At 32.7% G+C, this 21786-nt stretch overlaps 1 protein-coding gene across 1 annotated transcript; it reads left to right on the forward strand.

Moving 5' to 3' along the window:
- Positions 1 to 13895: 13895 nt before the first annotated feature.
- Positions 13896 to 21383, forward strand: LOC149951473 (gastric triacylglycerol lipase-like). The gene is made up of 8 exons (XM_090170035.1): positions 13896 to 14128; positions 14208 to 14418; positions 15031 to 15145; positions 16437 to 16587; positions 17925 to 18008; positions 18074 to 18241; positions 18948 to 19088; positions 21120 to 21383. The coding sequence occupies exons 1-8, from the start codon at positions 13976 to 13978 to the stop codon at positions 21354 to 21356; spliced, it is 1260 nt and encodes a 419-aa protein (XP_090026161.1). The 5' UTR covers positions 13896 to 13975; the 3' UTR covers positions 21357 to 21383.
- The last annotated feature ends 403 nt before the right edge of the window (positions 21384 to 21786 follow it).

The raw sequence follows: 21786 nt of genomic DNA on the forward strand, positions 1-21786 counted from the left end.
ATTAAGTTGCTACTTTATCCAAATATTAAGTTGCTACTTTATCCAAATATTAAGTTGCTACTTTATCCAAATATTAAGTTGCTACTTTATCCAAATATTAAGTTGCTACTTTATCCAAATATTAAGTTGCTACTTTATCCAAATATTAAGTTGCTACTTTATCCAAATATTAAGTTGCTACTTTATCCAAATATTAAGTTGCTACTTTATCCAAATATTAAGTTGCTACTTTAACCAAGTATTAAGTTGCTACTTTATCCAAATATTAAGTTGCTACTTTAACCAAGTATTAAGTTGCTACTTTAACCAAGTATTAAGTTGCTACTTTATCCAAATATTAAGTTGCTACTTTATCCAAGTATGAAGTTGCTACTTTATCCAAGTATTAAGTTGCTACTTTATCCAAGTATTAAGTTGCTACTTTATCCAAATATTAAGTTGCTACTTTATCCAAATATTAAGTTGCTACTTTATCCAAATATTAAGTTGCTACTTTATCCAAGTATTAAGTTGCTACTTTATCCAAATATTAAGTTGCTACTTTATCCAAATATTAAGTTGCTACTTTATCCAAATATTAAGTTGCTACTTTATCCAAGTATTAAGTTGCTACTTTATCCAAATATTAAGTTGCTACTTTATCCAAATATTAAGTTGCTACTTTATCCAAATATTAAGTTGCTACTTTATCCAAATATTAAGTTGCTACTTTATCCAAATATTAAGTTGCTACTTTATCCAAGTGTTAAGTTTGCTACTTTATCCAAATATTAAGTTGCTACTTTATCCAAATATTAAGTTGCTACTTTATCCAAATATTAATTTGCTACTTTATCCAAATATTAAGTTGCTACTTTATCCAAATATTAAGTTGCTACTTTATCCAAATATTAAGTTGCTACTTTATCCAAATATTAAGTTGCTATTTTATCCAAATATTAAGTTGCTATTTTATCCAAATATTAAGTTGCTACTTTATCCAAATATTAAGTTGCTATTTTATCCAAATATTAAGTTGCTACTTTATCCAAATATTAAGTTGCTACTTTATCCAAATATTAAGTTGCTACTTTATCCAAATATTAAGTTGCTACTTTATCCAAGTATTAAGTTGCTACTTTATCCAAGTATTAAGTTGCTACTTTATCCAAGTATAAAGTTGCTACTTTATCCAAATATTAAGTTGCTACTTTATCCAAATATTAAGTTGCTACTTTATCCAAGTATTAAGTTGCTACTTTATCCAAATATTAAGTTGCTACTTTATCCAAATATTAAGTTGCTACTTTATCCAAATATTAAGTTGCTATTTTATCCAAATATTAAGTTGCTACTTTATCCAAGTGTTAAGTTGCTACTTTATCCAAGTGTTAAGTTGTTACTTTATCCAAGTATTAAGTTGCTACTTTATCCAAGTATTAAGTTGCTACTTTATCCAAATATTAAGTTGCTACTTTATCCAAATATTAAGTTGCTACTTTATCCAAATATTAAGTTGCTACTTTATCCAAGTATTAAGTTGCTACTTTATCCAAATATTAAGTTGTTACTTTATCCAAATATTAAGTTGCTACTTTATCCAAATATTAAGTTGCTATTTTATCCAAATATTAAGTTGCTATTTTATCCAAATATTAAGTTGCTACTTTATCCAAATATTAAGTTGCTATTTTATCCAAATATTAAGTTGCTACTTTATCCAAATATTAAGTTGCTACTTTATCCAAATATTAAGTTGCTACTTTATCCAAGTATTAAGTTGCTACTTTATCCAAATATTAAGTTGCTACTTTATCCAAATATTAAGTTGCTACTTTATCCAAATATTAAGTTGCTATTTTATCCAAATATTAAGTTGCTATTTTATCCAAATATTAAGTTGCTACTTTATCCAAATATTAAGTTGCTATTTTATCCAAATATTAAGTTGCTACTTTATCCAAATATTAAGTTGCTACTTTATCCAAATATTAAGTTGCTACTTTATCCAAATATTAAGTTGCTACTTTATCCAAGTATTAAGTTGCTACTTTATCCAAGTATTAAGTTGCTACTTTATCCAAATATAAAGTTGCTACTTTATCCAAATATTAAGTTGCTACTTTATCCAAATATTAAGTTGCTACTTTATCCAAGTATTAAGTTGCTACTTTATCCAAATATTAAGTTGCTACTTTATCCAAATATTAAGTTGCTACTTTATCCAAATATTAAGTTGCTATTTTATCCAAATATTAAGTTGCTACTTTATCCAAGTATTAAGTTGCTACTTTATCCAAGTGTTAAGTTGCTACTTTATCCAAGTGTTAAGTTGCTACTTTATCCAAGTATTAAGTTGCTACTTTATCCAAGTATTAAGTTGCTACTTTATCCAAATATTAAGTTGCTACTTTATCCAAATATTAAGTTGCTACTTTATCCAAATATTAAGTTGCTACTTTATCCAAGTATTAAGTTGCTACTTTATCCAAATATTAAGTTGCTACTTTATCCAAATATTAAGTTGCTACTTTATCCAAATATTAAGTTGCTACTTTATCCAAGTATTAAGTTGCTACTTTATCCAAGTATTAAGTTGCTACTTTATCCAAGTATTAAGTTGCTACTTTATCCAAATATTAAGTTGCTACTTTATCCAAATATTAAGTTGCTACTTTATCCAAATATTAAGTTGCTACTTTATCCAAGTATTAAGTTGCTACGTTATCCAAATATTAAGTTGCTACTTTATCCAAATATTAAGTTGCTACTTTATCCAAATATTAAGTTGCTATTTTATCCAAATATTAAGTTGCTACTTTATCCAAATATTAAGTTGCTACTTTATCCAAATATTAAGTTGCTATTTTATCCAAATATTAAGTTGCTACTTTATCCAAGTGTTAAGTTGCTACTTTATACAAGTGTTAAGTTGCTACTTCATCCAAGTATTAAGTTGCTACTTTATCCAAGTATTAAGTTGCTACTTTATCCAAGTATTAAGTTGCTACTTTATCCAAATATTAAGTTGCTACTTTATCCAAATATTAAGTTGCTACTTTATCCAAGTATTAAGTTGCTACTTTATCCAAGTGTTAAGTTGCTACTTTATCCAAGTATTAAGTTGCTACTTTATCCAAGTATTAAGTTGCTACTTTATCCAAATATTAAGTTGCTACTTTATCCAAATATTAAGTTGCTACTTTATCCAAATATTAAGTTGCTACTTTATCCAAATATTAAGTTGCTACTTTATCCAAATATTAAGTTGCTATTTTATCCAAATATTAAGTTGCTACTTTATCCAAGTGTTAAGTTGCTACTTTATCCAAGTGTTAAGTTGCTACTTCATCCAAGTATTAAGTTGCTACTTTATCCAAGTATTAAGTTGCTACTTTATCCAAGTATTAAGTTGCTACTTTATCCAAATATTAAGTTGCTACTTTATCCAAATATTAAGTTGCTACTTTATCCAAGTATTAAGTTGCTACTTTATCCAAGTGTTAAGTTGCTACTTTATCCAAGTATTAAGTTGCTACTTTATCCAAGTATTAAGTTGCTACTTTATCCAAATATTAAGTTGCTACTTTATCCAAATATTAAGTTGCTACTTTATCCAAATATTAAGTTGCTACTTTATCCAAATATTAAGTTGCTATTTTATCCAAATATTAAGTTGCTACTTTATCCAAGTGTTAAGTTGCTACTTTATCCAAGTGTTAAGTGGCTACTTCATCCAAGTATTAAGTTGCTACTTTATCCAAGTATTAAGTTGCTACTTTATCCAAATATTAAGTTGCTACTTTATCCAAATATTAAGTTGCTATTTTATCCAAATATTAAGTTGCTACTTTATCCAAGTGTTAAGTTGCTACTTTATCCAAGTGTTAAGTTGCTACTTCATCCAAGTATTAAGTTGCTACTTTATCCAAGTATTAAGTTGCTACTTTATCCAAGTATTAAGTTGCTACTTTATCCAAATATTAAGTTGCTACTTTATCCAAATATTAAGTTGCTACTTTATCCATATATTAAGTTGCTACTTTATCCAAATATTAAGTTGCTACTTTATCCAAATATTAAGTTGCTACTTTATCCAAATATTAAGTTGCTACTTTATCCAAATATTAAGTTGCTACTTTATCCATATATTAAGTTGCTACTTTATCCAAATATTAAGTTGCTACTTTATCCAAATATTAAGTTGCTACTTTATCCAAATATTAAGTTGCTACTTTATCCAAATATTAAGTTGCTACTTTATCCAAATATTAAGTTGCTACTTTATCCAAATATTAAGTTGCTACTTTATCCAAGTATTAAGTTGCTACTTTATCCAAGTATTAAGTTGCTACTTTATCCAAATATTAAGTTGCTACTTTAACCAAGTATTAAGTTGCTACTTTATCCAAGTGTTAAGTTGCTACTTTATCCAAATATTAAGTTGCTACTTTATCCAAGTATTAAGTTGCTACTTTATCCAAATATTTAGTTGATACTTTATCCAAATATTAAGTTGCTACTTTATCCAAATATTAAGTTGCTATTTTATCCAAATATTAAGTTGCTATTTTATCCAAATATTAAGTTGCTACTTTATCCAAATATTAAGTTGCTATTTTATCCAAATATTAAGTTGCTACTTTATCCAAATATTAAGTTGCTTCTTTAACCAAGTATTAAGTTGCTACTTTATCCAAATATTAAGTTGCTACTTTAACCAAGTATTAAGTTGCTACTTTATCCAAATATTAAGTTGCTACTTTATCCAAGTATTAAGTTGCTACTTTATCCAAGTATTAAGTTGCTACTTTATCCAAGTATTAAGTTGCTACTTTATCCAAATATTAAGTTGCTACTTTATCCAAATATTAAGTTGCTACTTTATCCAAATATTAAGTTGCTACTTTATCCAAATATTAAGTTGCTATTTTATCCAAATATTAAGTTGCTACTTTATCCAAGTGTTAAGTTTGCTACTTTATCCATATATTAAGTTGCTACTTTATCCAAATATCAAGTTGCTACTTTATCCAAATATTAAGTTGCTACTTTATCCAAATATTAAGTTGCTACTTTATCCAAATATTAAGTTGCTACTTTATCCAAATATTAAGTTGCTACTTTATCCAAATATTAAGTTGCAACTTTATCCAAATATTAAGTTGCTACTTTATCCAAATATTAAGTTGCTATTTTATCCAAATATTAAGTTGCTATTTTATCCAAATATTAAGTTGCTACTTTATCCAAATATTAAGTTGCTACTTTATCCAAATATTAAGTTGCTACTTTATCCAAATATTAAGTTGCTACTTTATCCAAGTATTAAGTTGCTACTTTATCCAAGTATTAAGTTGCTACTTTATCCAAATATTAAGTTGCTACTTTATCCAAATATTAAGTTGCTACTTTATCCAAATATTAAGTTGCTACTTTATCCAAATATTAAGTTGCTATTTTATCCAAATATTAAGTTGCTACTTTATCCAAGTATTAAGTTGCTACTTTATCCAAGTGTTAAGTTGCTACTTTATCCAAGTATTAAGTTGCTACTTTATCCAAGTATTAAGTTGCTACTTTATCCAAATATTAAGTTGCTACTTTATCCAAATATTAAGTTGCTACTTTATCCAAATATTAAGTTGCTATTTTATCCAAATTATAAGTTGCTACTTTATCCAAGTATTAAGTTGCTACTTTATCCAAGTGTTAAGTTGCTACTTTATCCAAGTATTAAGTTGCTACTTTATCCAAGTATTAAGTTGTTACTTCATCCAAATATTAAGTTGCTACTTTATCCAAATATTAAGTTGCTACTTTATCCAAATATTAAGTTGCTATTTTATCCAAATATTAAGTTGCTACTTTATCCAAGTATTAAGTTGCTACTTTATCCAAGTGTTAAGTTGCTACTTCATCCAAGTATTAAGTTGCTACTTTATCCAAGTATTAAGTTGCTACTTTATCCAAATATTAAGTTGCTACTTTATCCAAATATTAAGTTGCTACTTTATCCAAATATTAAGTTGCTATTTTATCCAAATATTAAGTTGCTACTTTATCCAAGTATTAAGTTGCTACTTTATCCAAGTGTTAAGTTGCTACTTTATCCAAGTATTAAGTTGCTACTTTATCCAAATATTAAGTTGCTACTTTATCCAAGTGTTAAGTTTGCTACTTTATCCATATATTAAGTTGCTACTTTATCCAAATATCAAGTTGCTACTTTATCCAAATATTAAGTTGCTACTTTATCCAAATATTAAGTTGCTACTTTATCCAAATATTAAGTTGCTACTTTATCCAAATATTAAGTTGCTACTTTATCCAAATATTAAGTTGCAACTTTATCCAAATATTAAGTTGCTACTTTATCCAAATATTAAGTTGCTATTTTATCCAAATATTAAGTTGCTATTTTATCCAAATATTAAGTTGCTACTTTATCCAAATATTAAGTTGCTACTTTATCCAAATATTAAGTTGCTACTTTATCCAAATATTAAGTTGCTACTTTATCCAAGTATTAAGTTGCTACTTTATCCAAGTATTAAGTTGCTACTTTATCCAAATATTAAGTTGCTACTTTATCCAAATATTAAGTTGCTACTTTATCCAAATATTAAGTTGCTACTTTATCCAAATATTAAGTTGCTACTTTATCCAAATATTAAGTTGCTACTTTATCCAAATATTAAGTTGCTATTTTATCCAAATATTAAGTTGCTACTTTATCCAAGTATTAAGTTGCTACTTTATCCAAGTGTTAAGTTGCTACTTTATCCAAGTATTAAGTTGCTACTTTATCCAAGTATTAAGTTGCTACTTTATCCAAATATTAAGTTGCTACTTTATCCAAATATTAAGTTGCTACTTTATCCAAATATTAAGTTGCTATTTTATCCAAATATTAAGTTGCTACTTTATCCAAGTATTAAGTTGCTACTTTATCCAAGTGTTAAGTTGCTACTTTATCCAAGTATTAAGTTGCTACTTTATCCAAGTATTAAGTTGCTACTTCATCCAAATATTAAGTTGCTACTTTATCCAAATATTAAGTTGCTACTTTATCCAAATATTAAGTTGCTATTTTATCCAAATATTAAGTTGCTACTTTATCCAAGTATTAAGTTGCTACTTTATCCAAGTGTTAAGTTGCTACTTCATCCAAGTATTAAGTTGCTACTTTATCCAAGTATTAAGTTGCTACTTTATCCAAATATTAAGTTGCTACTTTATCCAAATATTAAGTTGCTACTTTATCCAAATATTAAGTTGCTATTTTATCCAAATATTAAGTTGCTACTTTATCCAAGTATTAAGTTGCTACTTTATCCAAGTGTTAAGTTGCTACTTTATCCAAGTATTAAGTTGCTACTTTATCCAAGTATTAAGTTGCTACTTTATCCAAATATTAAGTTGCTACTTTATCCAAATATTAAGTTGCTACTTTATCCAAATATTAAGTTGCTATTTTATCCAAATATTAAGTTGCTACTTTATCCAAGTATTAAGTTGCTACTTTATCCAAGTGTTAAGTTTGCTACTTTATCCATATATCAAGTTGCTACTTTATCCAAATATTAAGTTGCTACTTTATCCAAATATTAAGTTGCTACTTTATCCAAATATTAAGTTGCTACTTTATCCAAATATTAAGTTGCTACTTTATCCAAATATTAAGTTGCTACTTTATCCAAATATTAAGTTGCTACTTTATCCAAATATTAAGTTGCTACTTTATCCAAATATTAAGTTGCTACTTTATCCAAATATTAAGTTGCTACTTTATCCAAATATTAAGTTGCTACTTTATCCAAATATTAAGTTGCTACTTTATCCAAATATTAAGTTGCTACTTTATCCAAATATTAAGTTGCTACTTTAACCAAGTATTAAGTTGCTACTTTATCCAAATATTAAGTTGCTACTTTAACCAAGTATTAAGTTGCTACTTTATCCAAATATTAAGTTGCTACTTTATCCAAGTATTAAGTTGCTACTTTATCCAAGTATTAAGTTGCTACTTTATCCAAGTATTAAGTTGCTACTTTATCCAAATATTAAGTTGCTACTTTATCCAAATATTAAGTTGCTACTTTATCCAAATATTAAGTTGCTATTTTATCCAAATATTAAGTTGCTACTTTATCCAAGTATTAAGTTGCTACTTTATCCAAGTGTTAAGTTTGCTACTTTATCCATATATTAAGTTGCTACTTTATCCAAATATTAAGTTGCTACTTTATCCCAGTATTAAGTTGCTACTTTATCCAAATATTAAGTTGCTACTTTATCCAAATATTAAGTTGCTATTTTATCCAAATATTAAGTTGCTACTTTATCCAAATATTAAGTTGCTATTTTATCCAAATATTAAGTTGCTACTTTATCCAAATATTAAGTTGCTACTTTATCCAAATATTAAGTTTCTACTTTATCCAAATATTAAGTTGCTACTTTATCCAAATATTAAGTTGTTACTTTATCCAAGTATTAAGTTGCTACTTTATCCAAATATTAAGTTGCTACTTTATCCAAGTATTAAGTTGCTACTTTATCCAAGTATTAAGTTGCTACTTTATCCAAGTATTAAGTTGCTACTTTATCCAAGTATTAAGTTGCTACTTTATCCAAGTATTAAGTTATAACATTACCGGAAGTTAATAACCGTAGAATCGTTAATTGAAAACCATATTAACCTGAAGTACTCCGCAAAAGCCCCTAGCAAGATCTTTTCATGAACAGGTCAGCACACTCCCGGACTTTGCACAACTCGTTCGTCAGTTTTTGACTTGTAAAAAATGTACACTAAACTACTTATAAGAAGTTATACAAAACGGCTATTTTAGATTCCTACTTCTGCATCAAACATATGCTCATTAAGCTCTTGGAAAATATCCACACCAACTATTTTCGCAAAGTACAATGTAGCAAGTTCAAAGGCCAAAGCTTTCTTTTTGCGTGCCAGTTTAATTGTTCCGTTTTGACTGATCATGACTCTGTCAAGTGACATATATCATGGGCGCTTATTGATGGTCTATGCAAGCCATCATTGTCCTTAAGTTGAGTGAATCTTGAATGCCTGCTGTAGGCGTAATCGTGTTCATCATTTTATTCGATGAGTGCACGAAGACAAATTTCAGTGTATTATTTTCCATAACAGTGAATCCACAAAGCCAGCAATGTAAAAAACAGCATTATCTCGAAAAATTGTGGATTGCTCTTGTTTGATATAGAATTCTTTCATTTCTTCCTTTTCTTGGACTTGAAGATCTTGCACCACTGATGTTTGAATTTCAGCAGCATCAAATTCTGCGTAACGACGAGCATAACAAAGGCTGAGTTTTTCAGTTTCATCAAGAAGACTTAAATTTCCTGTCAGAGTTGGAGTAAGTCTGGTTGGTAGATACCTTTTATAAGCTCCTTCAAATTGTTTTGTGGTTGGATCATTATTAAATAATCAGCTAGGCTAATACCCCAGGCACCACCTTAGGCCTAAGTCATCAAGCGACCACCTTTTACACGTGCGGTGTTAAATAATAATTCCAAATGATCCTGGGAAAATTTGCGGGTAAATAAATAACTAGAAAGGAAAGATGGTTAAAAATTAGTAAAATTCTCGATTTCCTGTGTGATGTTTTTGCCAGAAATAGATTACTGTAATTGCAGGTTTGTTGACGAAAGATATTTTTTTGAAATTTTCATTATGCTGGTAATTGAAATGGCCAAACCCAAGGGGTCTGTCTTCCTTTTGCTTTTTACAAGAAGGTTTCCTTCTACATCTTTTAAGTTTAAAACAAGTTCTTTAGTTTTCTCCAGAGACATTTGGGTCAGATCAAAATTTTCTTTCCTATTTGGAGCTTTGAAGTATTCAGCGTAAGGTGACCGAGAAGTTGGGATATCAAAACACCTAGAAGCAATAAATGCTTAATAAGAATTCAAGTCGTGACTTTTTTTAGTTAATGGAGAACCTATCAATTAACTTGATGAATTTTACAGTTGAGTGTTATCCTTGGAAAGCCATTGCTCCTCTTTACTCCAAAAACCTCAATGATTTAGCCACAGAACTACTCAAAACTTGAACAGCCAGCTTGACTTTCATCTTTCACGTTTTCCAGTTGATGTGGGATTTTTTTCGTTTTTTACCTAGAGTTAAACGTTCCTTATTTTGAAGACTGCGAAGAGATTTGACAAAATCCCAGTCAATTCCCTACATCAGTAGAATTGAGAATTATGAACTTTATTAAATTATATGTTCTATTAATTGGAAGATTGAAAGATTCCTTCATCTCATCTGTCAGGCCGTTGTAGGTCCTATTGAAATCGGACCAAAGGTTTCGCAAGACTTTGATCATGTGGCATACACCTAGGATGAAAGATATTTATTGTTTTATCTTCTGGGTCTGATGGATTGCCAGGATTGGGGAAACTTGGATCGAGGTTCACAGGATCCAACTTCACTCCCAGCATTTTTGCCATTGTAAATTTGCTACTTAACCCATCACATACCAATGCAATGGATTTTATTCAAAGTGTTGTTAATTCAAGAAAAACATTCATTGACAAGGTTTGTCAACAGCACGTAAAAATATCCCAAAGGAATTTTCCGAATTTCACAACCACCAATAAAATGAAAACGAGAACTGAATCAGCTATGTTTTGTTCCTCGTGCACAGTATCCGAGACCTTCCCATAGTTAAACAATCCAGTAAATTTATCACCACACCATGTGACATGTTTCCTAATCGACATTTCATCTATGTCTATTATTGCTAAGATATTTTTTTGGATTTTTATGTTCCTTAGCCTCTTGTTTCAGAAATTCAAAACTTTGGCACGTGAAACCTGGCTCTCCATCAATCCTAGCCGACCACTCTCTTATGGTATTTTCATGAGGTAAGCAAAACTATTTCTGCAAGAATGCGTAAGCTTTTGGTGAATAAAAGTGAAGGGTTAACGCGAAATGTTTGATTTCCTCGGAATAAGCTTTCTTTTCCTGAATAGGGCTTTTGACGTCGAGGAAAATTTTTCATTAATAACACTGAACAACAAAGAAAATGTTTCGTGCTCAAAATTAGCCGATATTAATGTATTTTTGTCTGCTGAACACAAATATGACAATAAAAAATGTTGGTTAGCTCTAGTTTTTGAGATACAGTCATAGTGACTGTTCAAGTCATTATACTGACTTGAACAGTCACTATGACTGTATCTCAAAAACTAGAGCTAACCAACATTTTTTATTGTCATATTTGTGTTCAGCAGACAAAAATACATTAATATCGGCTAATTTTGAGCACGAAACATTTTCTTTAATGTTCAGTGAATTGATTTAATTAATTTAATCAAGATTGTTAAAAGAAAGCGAAACCACCTAGGGGGATTTCGGTTAAGAACTAAGGAACCCTTTATATGCAGTCGAATGCTCTACTACTGACCTATTTCCCCTAGCGTGCGGCTGCTTCGTTTCATACCGATTATCATTTAACTTCGAAATATTAGAAACTGCCCATAATATATTAATATCTATGTATTATGTATCAATGTCTATTTATTATGTGTTTATGTCTATGTATTATGTATTAATATCTATGTATTATGTATTAATGTCTATGTATTATGTATTATTTACTATGTATTATGTATCTTGGAACCGGTAGTTAATAAAAAAATTCATTGCCATATTCGTTTTTCTTAACCCAAAAATAGTCAGAAATAGTTCAATTGGGTTAGGAAACATTCCAAAACATTCAGTTCAGTGTAACCACAAGATTCTCTTTGAGCAGTAAATTTTTCTCTTGGAAATCTTTAAGTAAGTCTTCTAAATTTGTAATTTTCCTATCTCTTCTAGTTAAGTTTTTCCGAGGCCTTTCTGAATTTTTTCAGAAGATTGTGGTTTTTTCCTTCCAATTCTTGAATATTTCTTTCCAATGTCCTAATAAAGGTTTAAAGATCCGCACAGTGGTAATTATTATCCAACTACAATAGTGATTTAAAAATAATTTGAATTCCATGACGTCTATGTTTACTAAGCCATTATAGGCTTAAATATGTTTGCAATACCTCTATTTCACCAGAAGTATTGGACGAAGTGCTCTTATCAAGAGTAGTCTGGAAATATTTGGTGAGTACCATCAGTCAAATCATCTTGCAAATGTGAAAGTTTTTCACAGAAGCCTAATTTTTATTCCCGATTTTTGGTCAAATTAGAATCAACACGAAATATACCAAAATTGAATTCTGTTCCACGTTCGAGCCGAGAAAATTAGTAATTGAAGAGTCCTCATAAACCGGAGATGTGCCTAACACGAAATCATCTAAGATCTAAAACCTTTCCTCAACCGATTTGACACTTGAACTAGGAAAACCGGTCATTTCTAGTTCCTCGCGAAACTTGCTATCAGTAGTATTGCACAAAAGACTATTTTGTTGGGTTTCGGTCACTGACTCATTGATAATAATTCATTGCTCGTCGCACAGTATATTATCATTTTTAACATAACATTTCTGCAATAAACATCATATTTTGAATGTACAAATAAAATGGAGAAATAACGATTCCTTAGACAAAGGAGTCTTTGTTATAGTATGTCTTAACTCCCTCATGAGAAACCCAGTGTAGATTCCACTCCATAGTAATAAATACTCCAAATTTACTTACGCGAAAGGATCTGTGATCGAAATTTAAAGATAATATGTCACTAGTCTTTTCAGGGGTCTGGTGTTACACTTGGTGTAAGTTCTTTTCAATAAAGAAAAAATTGTTATCTGGGTAGTAAAATTGTTTTAATTTCTTAAAAACCTGAGTTGGAGTGGCATTTTTAAGTAAGAATCGTTTCCCACATTGTATTTGTATTTCCCTTTTTATAAAATACTCACTACCATAGCCGTCTAGATTTAAATATATGATAAAATACGCGAATAAGTAGATTAGTCCATAATGAAAAGGGATAAAATAGCTAAACCCTAAACAAATTTGAAGAAATTAAAAAACTTACAAATAACTTGTACCAATAGGTCTTCGAGCAAACAAAATGACGCGTATATCGGATCAAATAGATCTTCGAGTAAAAAACTACATAAAAACTAAATAAAATAGCCAGAAATTCGAACGGTAGACCGGTTTAGTTCTATTTGGAACTCTTCAGTACCGTGCGGAAATCAGGCTGGCGACTGTTATATCGAAAAGAGAAATTAAGCCTAAACATTAAAAATTTCAAAACGCGTTGCATGGCAACAGAAAGCCGAAAAGGGGGAGAGTGGTGGAGAATAGTATATACGAAAAGTTAAGTTAGAAGTAACCACCTATGGACAGTGCAAAGGATGATAAAATATGCGAATAAATAGATTAGTCCATAATTTTTTTTAATGTTTAGGCTTAGTGTATTTTTAATTAAAATTTGGGTTCCCGCTAGATGGGGGTTTTTTGTGGACACCCCCGGAACTATCGATTTTCTGCTAGTCATCGTTTCCGTGTCCTTCCCACGGACTATGGCTAGCGTAGGGTATCTATATTATTTCATATATCTATGGCAAATACCATCCTGCCCTAGGCTTTAGAACAACCACTTTTAAGCCTTGTCAAATTTAAAGTGTGTACACCTGACGACGAGGCGCGAAAGTCGTCTCGAAACAGCTGTTGTGTTAATAAATGCATTTTTAATTGTGCAATAGTGGTTATATTATTTGATTTTAAATCTAAAGTTGCTATTCCTCTAGTATATTTTCTATGGTATTTCTTACATACATAAGCGGCAATTGTTTTGTCAATATAAAAGCTACGTCAATATGATATCTGCCCAATATAAAATCTACGTCAATTTTAATAATTGAAATGATTTCCTTATCTATGAAAAATAAACATTTTGTAGGCCTAATTTTTTAGGTAAGCAAATCAAAAATCGCCTTTTTGATGCTACACCAGTTCGCGACGCGATAGACAAAGAAATTGTTTAATTAGAATAGCTTCATTAGACCATTGTATCGAAAAATGTGTCGTATTACAAGCGTATCAACTCTGTTCATAATATTGGTGTTGGTAAATGTTTTTACCGTGTTTGGTATTCTACCAATTCCTAGGATAAGTAACCTTGAGAACTGGCTGGATATAAGCACCGGTGATCCGGACATCAACAGAAGTACGGTAAGAGTTATTGAAATTAATTTTCTTATGGCTTTTGGTGTCAGGGTACTCGTAAATTCTTGTATTGGAATGTTCTTAGGCCGAACTCATTTCAAGCAAAGGATACCCCGTTGAAAACCACTGGATTACCACCAAAGATGGGTACATTATTTCCATTCAAAGAATTCCACGTGGCAAACACGACATTTTCAACGACGAGGTACAGAAAAGAAAACCGGTTGTTTTTCTGATGCACGGAGTTACCGAATCAAGCGCCGAATTTGTCTTGAATTTCCCTCACCAGAGTTTAGGTAACTATAATTTACAGCGCTATGGTGGTTAGTTTCAAAGTTACTGTACCGTTACTTTCAAGGACCCATATTTCAACTCGTGGATTTTATTTCAGTTGTTTCTTGTTCTGCTTAGATAGTTGCGACATAATTTCTTTTAATGGGAATTTTGATAATATAACTCGCTTGTTAGATGTATCTTCGTAGGCTCACGTATATCGTTCAAAACATTTTCAAACAATGTGTGAGCCGATTTACATAATATCATAAGCCTATAACCCTAAGTTTGAATCGAAATTTAAGATCCCCTAATTGCTTATATCTAGCTCTCATTACTTTCGACCAAAAGGGAAGGTGAAGTTTTAGTTCTTTCAATATTTCTTATTCATTTCTCAATAATCTTTTTTTTAATAAACCAGGGTGGATTAAACCCAATTACGTAATTTAGGGGTGGGGGTCTGGTTAATTGTTTGTCCCTTTAACGAAGTGGAGGGGTTGTCTTTTTTCCAAGCGTCAAAATAATACACTGGGTAAATTTTATTAAATATTCAATTGCCGCGGGCCTGCTCGTTTCAATTTGACCCAGGATGGATAATTTTCTCGTAAGATATACATGATATACTTCTGGTATAGGTTTCATTTTGGCTGACGCTGGGTACGACGTCTGGTTGGGTAACGCGCGAGGTAACGCTTACGGGGACAATCATCTCTGGCTCTCCAAGAACTCCAAACAATTCTGGGAATTCTCGTAAGTAATTTACTAAGAAAAATTAGGAATGTATATATGGTTACACTTGGAATGTTTAAGTGACGTGAATGCTCCCGGATAAACCTGCGTGGTTTAAACTACTATTAGACGTATTTTTAATACCTTTGATGGCATCAGATGCTAATGGTTGACACTCTCGGCAGGGGCGTACCGGAGAGAGTACGTTTGGGGGGGGGGGAGAGTTAAGTGAAATTTGCCAAGTAAAAAACAAAGTTTGTCAAGTCGTCTAAGTTTGGATTGTTACGGTAGATTTCAATTTAAATGTTTTATTAAAATTATAATTGGTGGCGCCATCCGCTGTTACCGGCGGTAACTATATACTCTACAAATGAATTAATAGTACTAATGTACACTCTGTTTAAAAAGTCTTCGACAGGTGAAATTTTTGCCCTCTTTTTAATTCTGCTAGAAAACTATAATAGATAGATCGATGAAACCAATCGCAACTATTATTTATTTTCCAATATCTTTCGTTATTTATCGGTTTCTTCCGCCAAAAATTAATAGTTTTGGCGGGTACCGTCAAAACTCATTTTTGACAACTTTTTAAATATTGGTTCTACGGCACTGTCTCCCGTGTTTTTGAATTCATATTCAGAAAGTGGAATAACTTTCCCTCTACAACCTACGGTTGAGACGTTATCGCGTTTACAAACTTTCGTCGAAATTGGGAAACACCTAAAATGCATCAAGCGATTATTAATAACGCAACTTCGACAGCGATCCAACAACATATTTAATTAAAGGCTGGTTTAAAATTGTGGTAACCATTATTATAAAAAATTTCTAACGCAACTAGCTTTTTAAAAGCTTTAGCGTGTAAAAAAGGATATTGCTAAAACCACTTGCCAAGTTGTTCTTGGGATTTTTTTTTTAAACCGGCCTTTAATTAAATATATTTTCAATGTTATTGAATCGTCCCCCCTAAAGGTACGTCCCTGACTCTCGGAAAATAAACTTATCAAAACTTGCATTTACAAAGTTACCTTTCGTTACCTTACTTAATTTCTTGGATAATTGACAATGATCTTCACGCGTAAAATTACGTACGCTAATGAGGTATTGTGAGCTCGTATTTGAGCCAAGGCTTGGTAACGAATCTCCGCAGATTTTTACTTAACACGGCATGAGCTGTAAGCCACGACCGTTTCTATGAGAATCATCAGAGCCACCATAGTATTCCTTGTACATTACAAGTGTGTACGATAACTGCGATTTCTGGAAGTGCTGAAAGCGGCAATAACAAAAACCACTTTACACTTTGGGGCAGTTTTAGCGAAGTTGGCGAGATCGATGTTCCGGCGGCCATCGACCACATTCGACGCGTCACTGGTGCGAACAAAATTGCCTACGTTGGCTTTTCTCTGGGAGCGTCTACTGGCTTGGCAATGTTGTCCGCTAGACCCGAATACAACGAATGGGTAAGTGAAGACTGATTAACATATGCCAATATTTTTGCAAAGCATGGTTGGCCAACACGGGTCGCAAACCGAGTTGCTTCGTGTCAATGGATAAACAATTATCCACTATGTTCACCCAATTTTAAAAAGTAGACGGTTTTTACACACAATCACTATTTTCACCTTTTGCGTAGCCGCCGCCGCCACCGTCGCAGCTGTTCGAGCATAACTCTCGAACCATTTGTATTAAAATGGTAAATGGTATATCAATCGACATAAAATATCATACCCTTGCTACCATTATTAATAATATAGAAATCGGAACCAAAGAATTAAGTTGGTCATTTGCCCAATTTAGTGATATTTGGTGATTTTTGACTTCAAATCTACATACTTTTTAGCTGTCGTTGGCTGTGGTGGTGATGTAGTGAATACAGAGGAGAAACGCTAGCTCCGAATATCACCCCGCTAAACATTAAACTATCTTTAACGTCACTTGCTAGAGTAGTTGGGGTATCGTTCCATCGGTATTAGTTCCCTCTTTCTAACCATGTCAGTGCCGCGCCGTTTTAAATAACCAAAGGGGAGTTTTTATCCCTCAAATGAAAATGCAACGAATTAGGCTCCGAAAACTAAAGCATTATTTTTGCAAGGGTCTGGTGTTATACACGGAAATTTGTAATGAAGCCGAGGCTTAGCGCTTTTTTTTCGTGGAACTTAGTTTCCCTTTGAGATAAGGCATTGTTAATTGAGATACTGATAGAAACACAACTGTCTGGTGTCATACACGGCAATTGACAGTGTAGCCGAGGCTTAGCGTTTTTTTTCACGGTACTTAATTTAATATTGGCGTTCAAGTCGCACTTTAGGCTCTACTTACAGCGAAATTATCGGCTGAAAACCACGCCCTTTTCTATGGGAATTATCGACAAATAATCGGCTGAAAACTACGCCCTTTTCTATGGGAATTATCGACAAATAATCGGCTGAAAACCACGCTCTTTTCTATGGGAATTATCGACAAATAATCGGCTGAAAACCACGCTCTTTTCTATGGGAATTATCGACAAATAATCGGCTGAAAACCACGCTCTTTTCGATGGGAATTATCGACAAATAATCGGCTGAAAACCACGCTCTTTTCTATGGGAATTATCGACAAATAATCGGCTGAAAACTACGCCCTTTTCTATGGGAATTATTGACAAATAAACGGCTGAAAACCACGCCCTTTTCTATGGGAATTATCGACAAATAATCGGCTGAAAACCACGCTCTTTTCTATGGGAATTATCGACAAATAATCGGCTGAAAACCACGCTCTTTTCTGAAATGGGTTATTTGAATTGATTTTCTAGGTCCATCCAATGATTCTAATGGCCCCTGCCGTATTCATGGAACATTTCAATACGCTTCTGAGGGAAAAGGTGCCTTTAGCTACGGTATTATTTTTTTATAGAGTGCAGCGAAACTCCAGCTCTTGTCACTACAAACCTTTATTTGCCAGGACGCTCTGACCTTGTTGGGAGTTGATGCCTTGGGTCTCTTCCACGTGGGTCGTTTCGAGTTCGGACAACTGATGAGTTTAATTTGCGGCAATCCATTCACCAGATATACTTGCCAGGCGGTACTTGAACTTTTTACTGGTCCGGAAACATCGCGGCAAATAAACAACGTAAGTTGCCATGTTGATTATGGGGGATGGCGGTAGTAAAAGTGGGACGGCCATTTAGCCACGGTTACGAATGCCTGCTAAGTCCATTTGGTTAGTTCTCGGAATTGTTTATTCATTATCCACAAATTTTCCGATTTATTTAAAAAACGTTGGTAAAAAGAATATCATTTTAACTTATTTAATTGTTTTTTTACGCAACCAAGCATTTATTTGAATAAAAGTGGTATTTATTTAAATAATTGTTTGTTTTATTTAAATAATTGTTTGTTTTATTTAAATAATAGGCTTATTTACTTTCGATTATTTAAACATTTTACAATTTTTATTCAACTATTGGTTATTTAAAAAAAAAGTATTTAAATATCGCCGAGCTTATTTTATGCATGGTTAAAAATTAATCGAATGCCGAGCACTACATTTAGTTCAGTGGCAACTTATACTTAGGGTGAATAACTATGATGAGAAAATCTGCTTCCACAATTTTCAAATTTTTAATCGCGTCGAAAGACGTCAGATTTGGGGAACCAATGAGAAAACGGGTATGTGCGGGATGGAAAGCAACGCTACAAATATTCTCAACGTTGTCATTCTCAATGTTTTTACATATTATATTTTTCTGTAAATTGTGGTCCGCATGAGTTTAATAGTGAAACGCGCTGTTCCTAAATCTAATTGTACATTTTTTCCTCGAAATTTCGCATTTCAGACCAGGCTTCCAGTGTATATCGGCCATTCTCCGAGTGGTGTATCTCTGCGTATGGTTAAACATATTGTCCAGCATGGCAGATCACGCGTTTTTTCCAAGTTTGACTTTGGTCCTACCAAGAATTTTGAAGTTTATGGACAGGTAATTTATTTAATTCAATAAAAAGTCTAAATTGTTATTTAACTTTTTCAAATAAATTTCACATTCCGACCAACCTGCACACCATTGGTGGCGCTAGGTTAATAATACCAAAAGTAGCATAAGACCCAAAAGTGTGTCAGCTGTACGTTCGCGCCTATTAAAATTTCTAGTGAGACCTAGTCACACTATTGACTACATAACCTACTAGTTGGAATAGTACTAGCAACATTATTTTTAGTCTATAGTCTGGCGTGATTTTCACTCTTAGATTTACTCGCCCGTAGACATACGTTCTAAAACGCCTCACTCGGCGGCGCGGGAGTATCTCAATTTTGATGACGTATTTTCCAACCCCCTTCGTTTCCCTTTTTTACTTTGCGACAAACTCTCTTTAACTACTGTACCTTTCTGACAAGTCGCACACTGGGTGTGCAGGGAATGAAAGGGCTGACTTTCTTGCAAAGTCAGCAACCGATCTTCCCGAGGAGAAGGAGATGAAGCCAACTAAGTTAGTGATTAAAAGGTGGCTCAATGAGGTGACGACTCAAAGGTGGCAGGAGTCGTGGGATGAGAGTGAGAAGGGAAAGGTAACTAAGAGGTACTTTCCTAAGGTCAATGGTAGCTTCAACACGAATTACTATTTGACGCAAATCCTAAGTGGACACGGTAAGTTCCCACTCTACCTGTTCAACTTGGGTCATATTGCATCGCCCAAATGCATATGCGGTGCTCTGGAAGCAGACTCAGAGCACTATGTTCGTAATTGTCCTAAAACGAACCATTTGTTAAGGAGACCAATCCGCGAGAATGGACTCCACAATCTGGATAACGAAACGATCAACGATCTTGAACGCGTAATGCGTTATATCGTTGTGAATTTTGACGAACTCACGAGTGAGTCGTGAGTAGGAGATGCAGGTATACGGATGTATACCGTTGTGTGTATGTGATTTAGGAAGCATTTCCTATCTTTGTATACAGGTCAACGGCTCGGCCGGGACAGATGATGAGTAACCCCTGTAATGCTTAGGCGGTGCACGGGGTATATAAATACAACAATCTGATGTACCTTTCTGACACACTTTTGGGGTCTTACGCTACTTTTGATAATACTAATAATAATTATCAGCTAAGCTAATACCCAAGGCACCGCCCTAGACCCAAGTAATCCAGCGACTCGTTTGGTCAGTTAGCAATGTCAGGGGGGCTCTCAAACCTTTTTTGAATCCCTTAGAACTCCATTTTATTTCGTAAAGCAACCAAAATGCGCTGATTTATTCTCAGAATGTCAATTTATAACTTTCAGTATAATTTTTAATTTAAATGTGAACTCCCTAAGGTGTTTTAAAATAGCATTTGGACAGCCTTAATAGGATGGTACATCCCCTATCATCACCACTGACAAAGAGACATCAAAACTTTTGTTGGCCTAAAAGTAATATCAATTAGGATTGGCTTTTAGGGTGAAAAATTAGTAAGAGCTTTATTCCAAACACCTTATGTTCTCTCGGGTATTCCTCTTAGTTTGGATAAAGATGATTCGTTCAAAGAAAATTATGTTACGCTTGGGAAAAGTTCTTACCGTACTCACAAGGAGACATACCGAAAGGTAACCCACCGATTTTGTCCCAACTCTGAGGATTGGTAGACCTTCATGTATCATGGAAAATCTAAAGGGAATTTATTTAATGGGCAACATTTTTCGTTGCCATGGCAAAACGGTTGCCCATTGAATAAATTCCCTTTAGGATTTTTCATGATACATGAAGGTCTACCAATCCCCCGAGTTGGAACAAAATCGGTGGGTTACCTTTCGGGATGTCTCCTTGTGAGTACGGTAAGAACTTTTCCCAAGCGTAACATAATTTTCTTTGAACGAATCATCTTTATCCAAACTAAGAGGAATACCCAAGAGAACATAAGGTGTTTGGAATAAAGCTCTTACTAATTTTTCACCCTAAAAGCCAATCCTAATTGATATTACTTTTAGGCCAAAAAAAGTTTTGATGATTCACGAATGACCATTTTCAGATAAAAGCACCGGCCTACGATTTGGACAAGATTAAATCTCCCATCGCCCTCTTGTGGTCTCGGAACGATCAAATGGTGTCTGCCGGTGACGTGGCCCATCTGGAGACGCAACTAAAGACACTTGTTGAATCTTACAAGATTGAAATCGACGAATGGAGTCACTTGGACTACGTTTGGGGTCTCGAAGCCAACAAGTACGTTTACCCCAAAGTACTGGAACTCTTGGACGATTATTAGTACCTTCTCTAGGTTACAGTTTTCGTTTTAATATTAGAGTTAATTTTGCTACAAAAAACACCTAGGAAAATATCCAATGACTCTCATCTCTTTAGGTATTTTTAAATCGGCGTACGTTTACGTAACGTAACCCGTTAGAGAACAGCATCGCGATAAATTTTAAGCCAACTTATGTTGACTTAATTCGAGATGAAAATTGTATTGAAGTGGCTCGGAGTGATCGTGATTTGCTGTCTAATGTTCAATTATACTAAGTTCTTCATTGTCCGACGGGTTTTTCCCTCACGCATTTATACGTGTACCAAACACTTGTGATAAATAAATACAATTAAAAATGGAAGTTTTGCGTTATCAATTAAATTGCTAGAGTTCAGATAATTGTGTTCAAGTGTTATTGTCGGAACAACATCTGCTGTTGTTGTCAAAAAGT

The sequence above is a fragment of the Leiobunum rupestre genome, chromosome 3 (genome assembly GCF_980474605.1).
Source record: "Leiobunum rupestre chromosome 3, qqLeiRupe1.1.hap1, whole genome shotgun sequence".
Taxonomy (NCBI): Eukaryota; Metazoa; Arthropoda; class Arachnida; order Opiliones; family Sclerosomatidae; genus Leiobunum; species Leiobunum rupestre.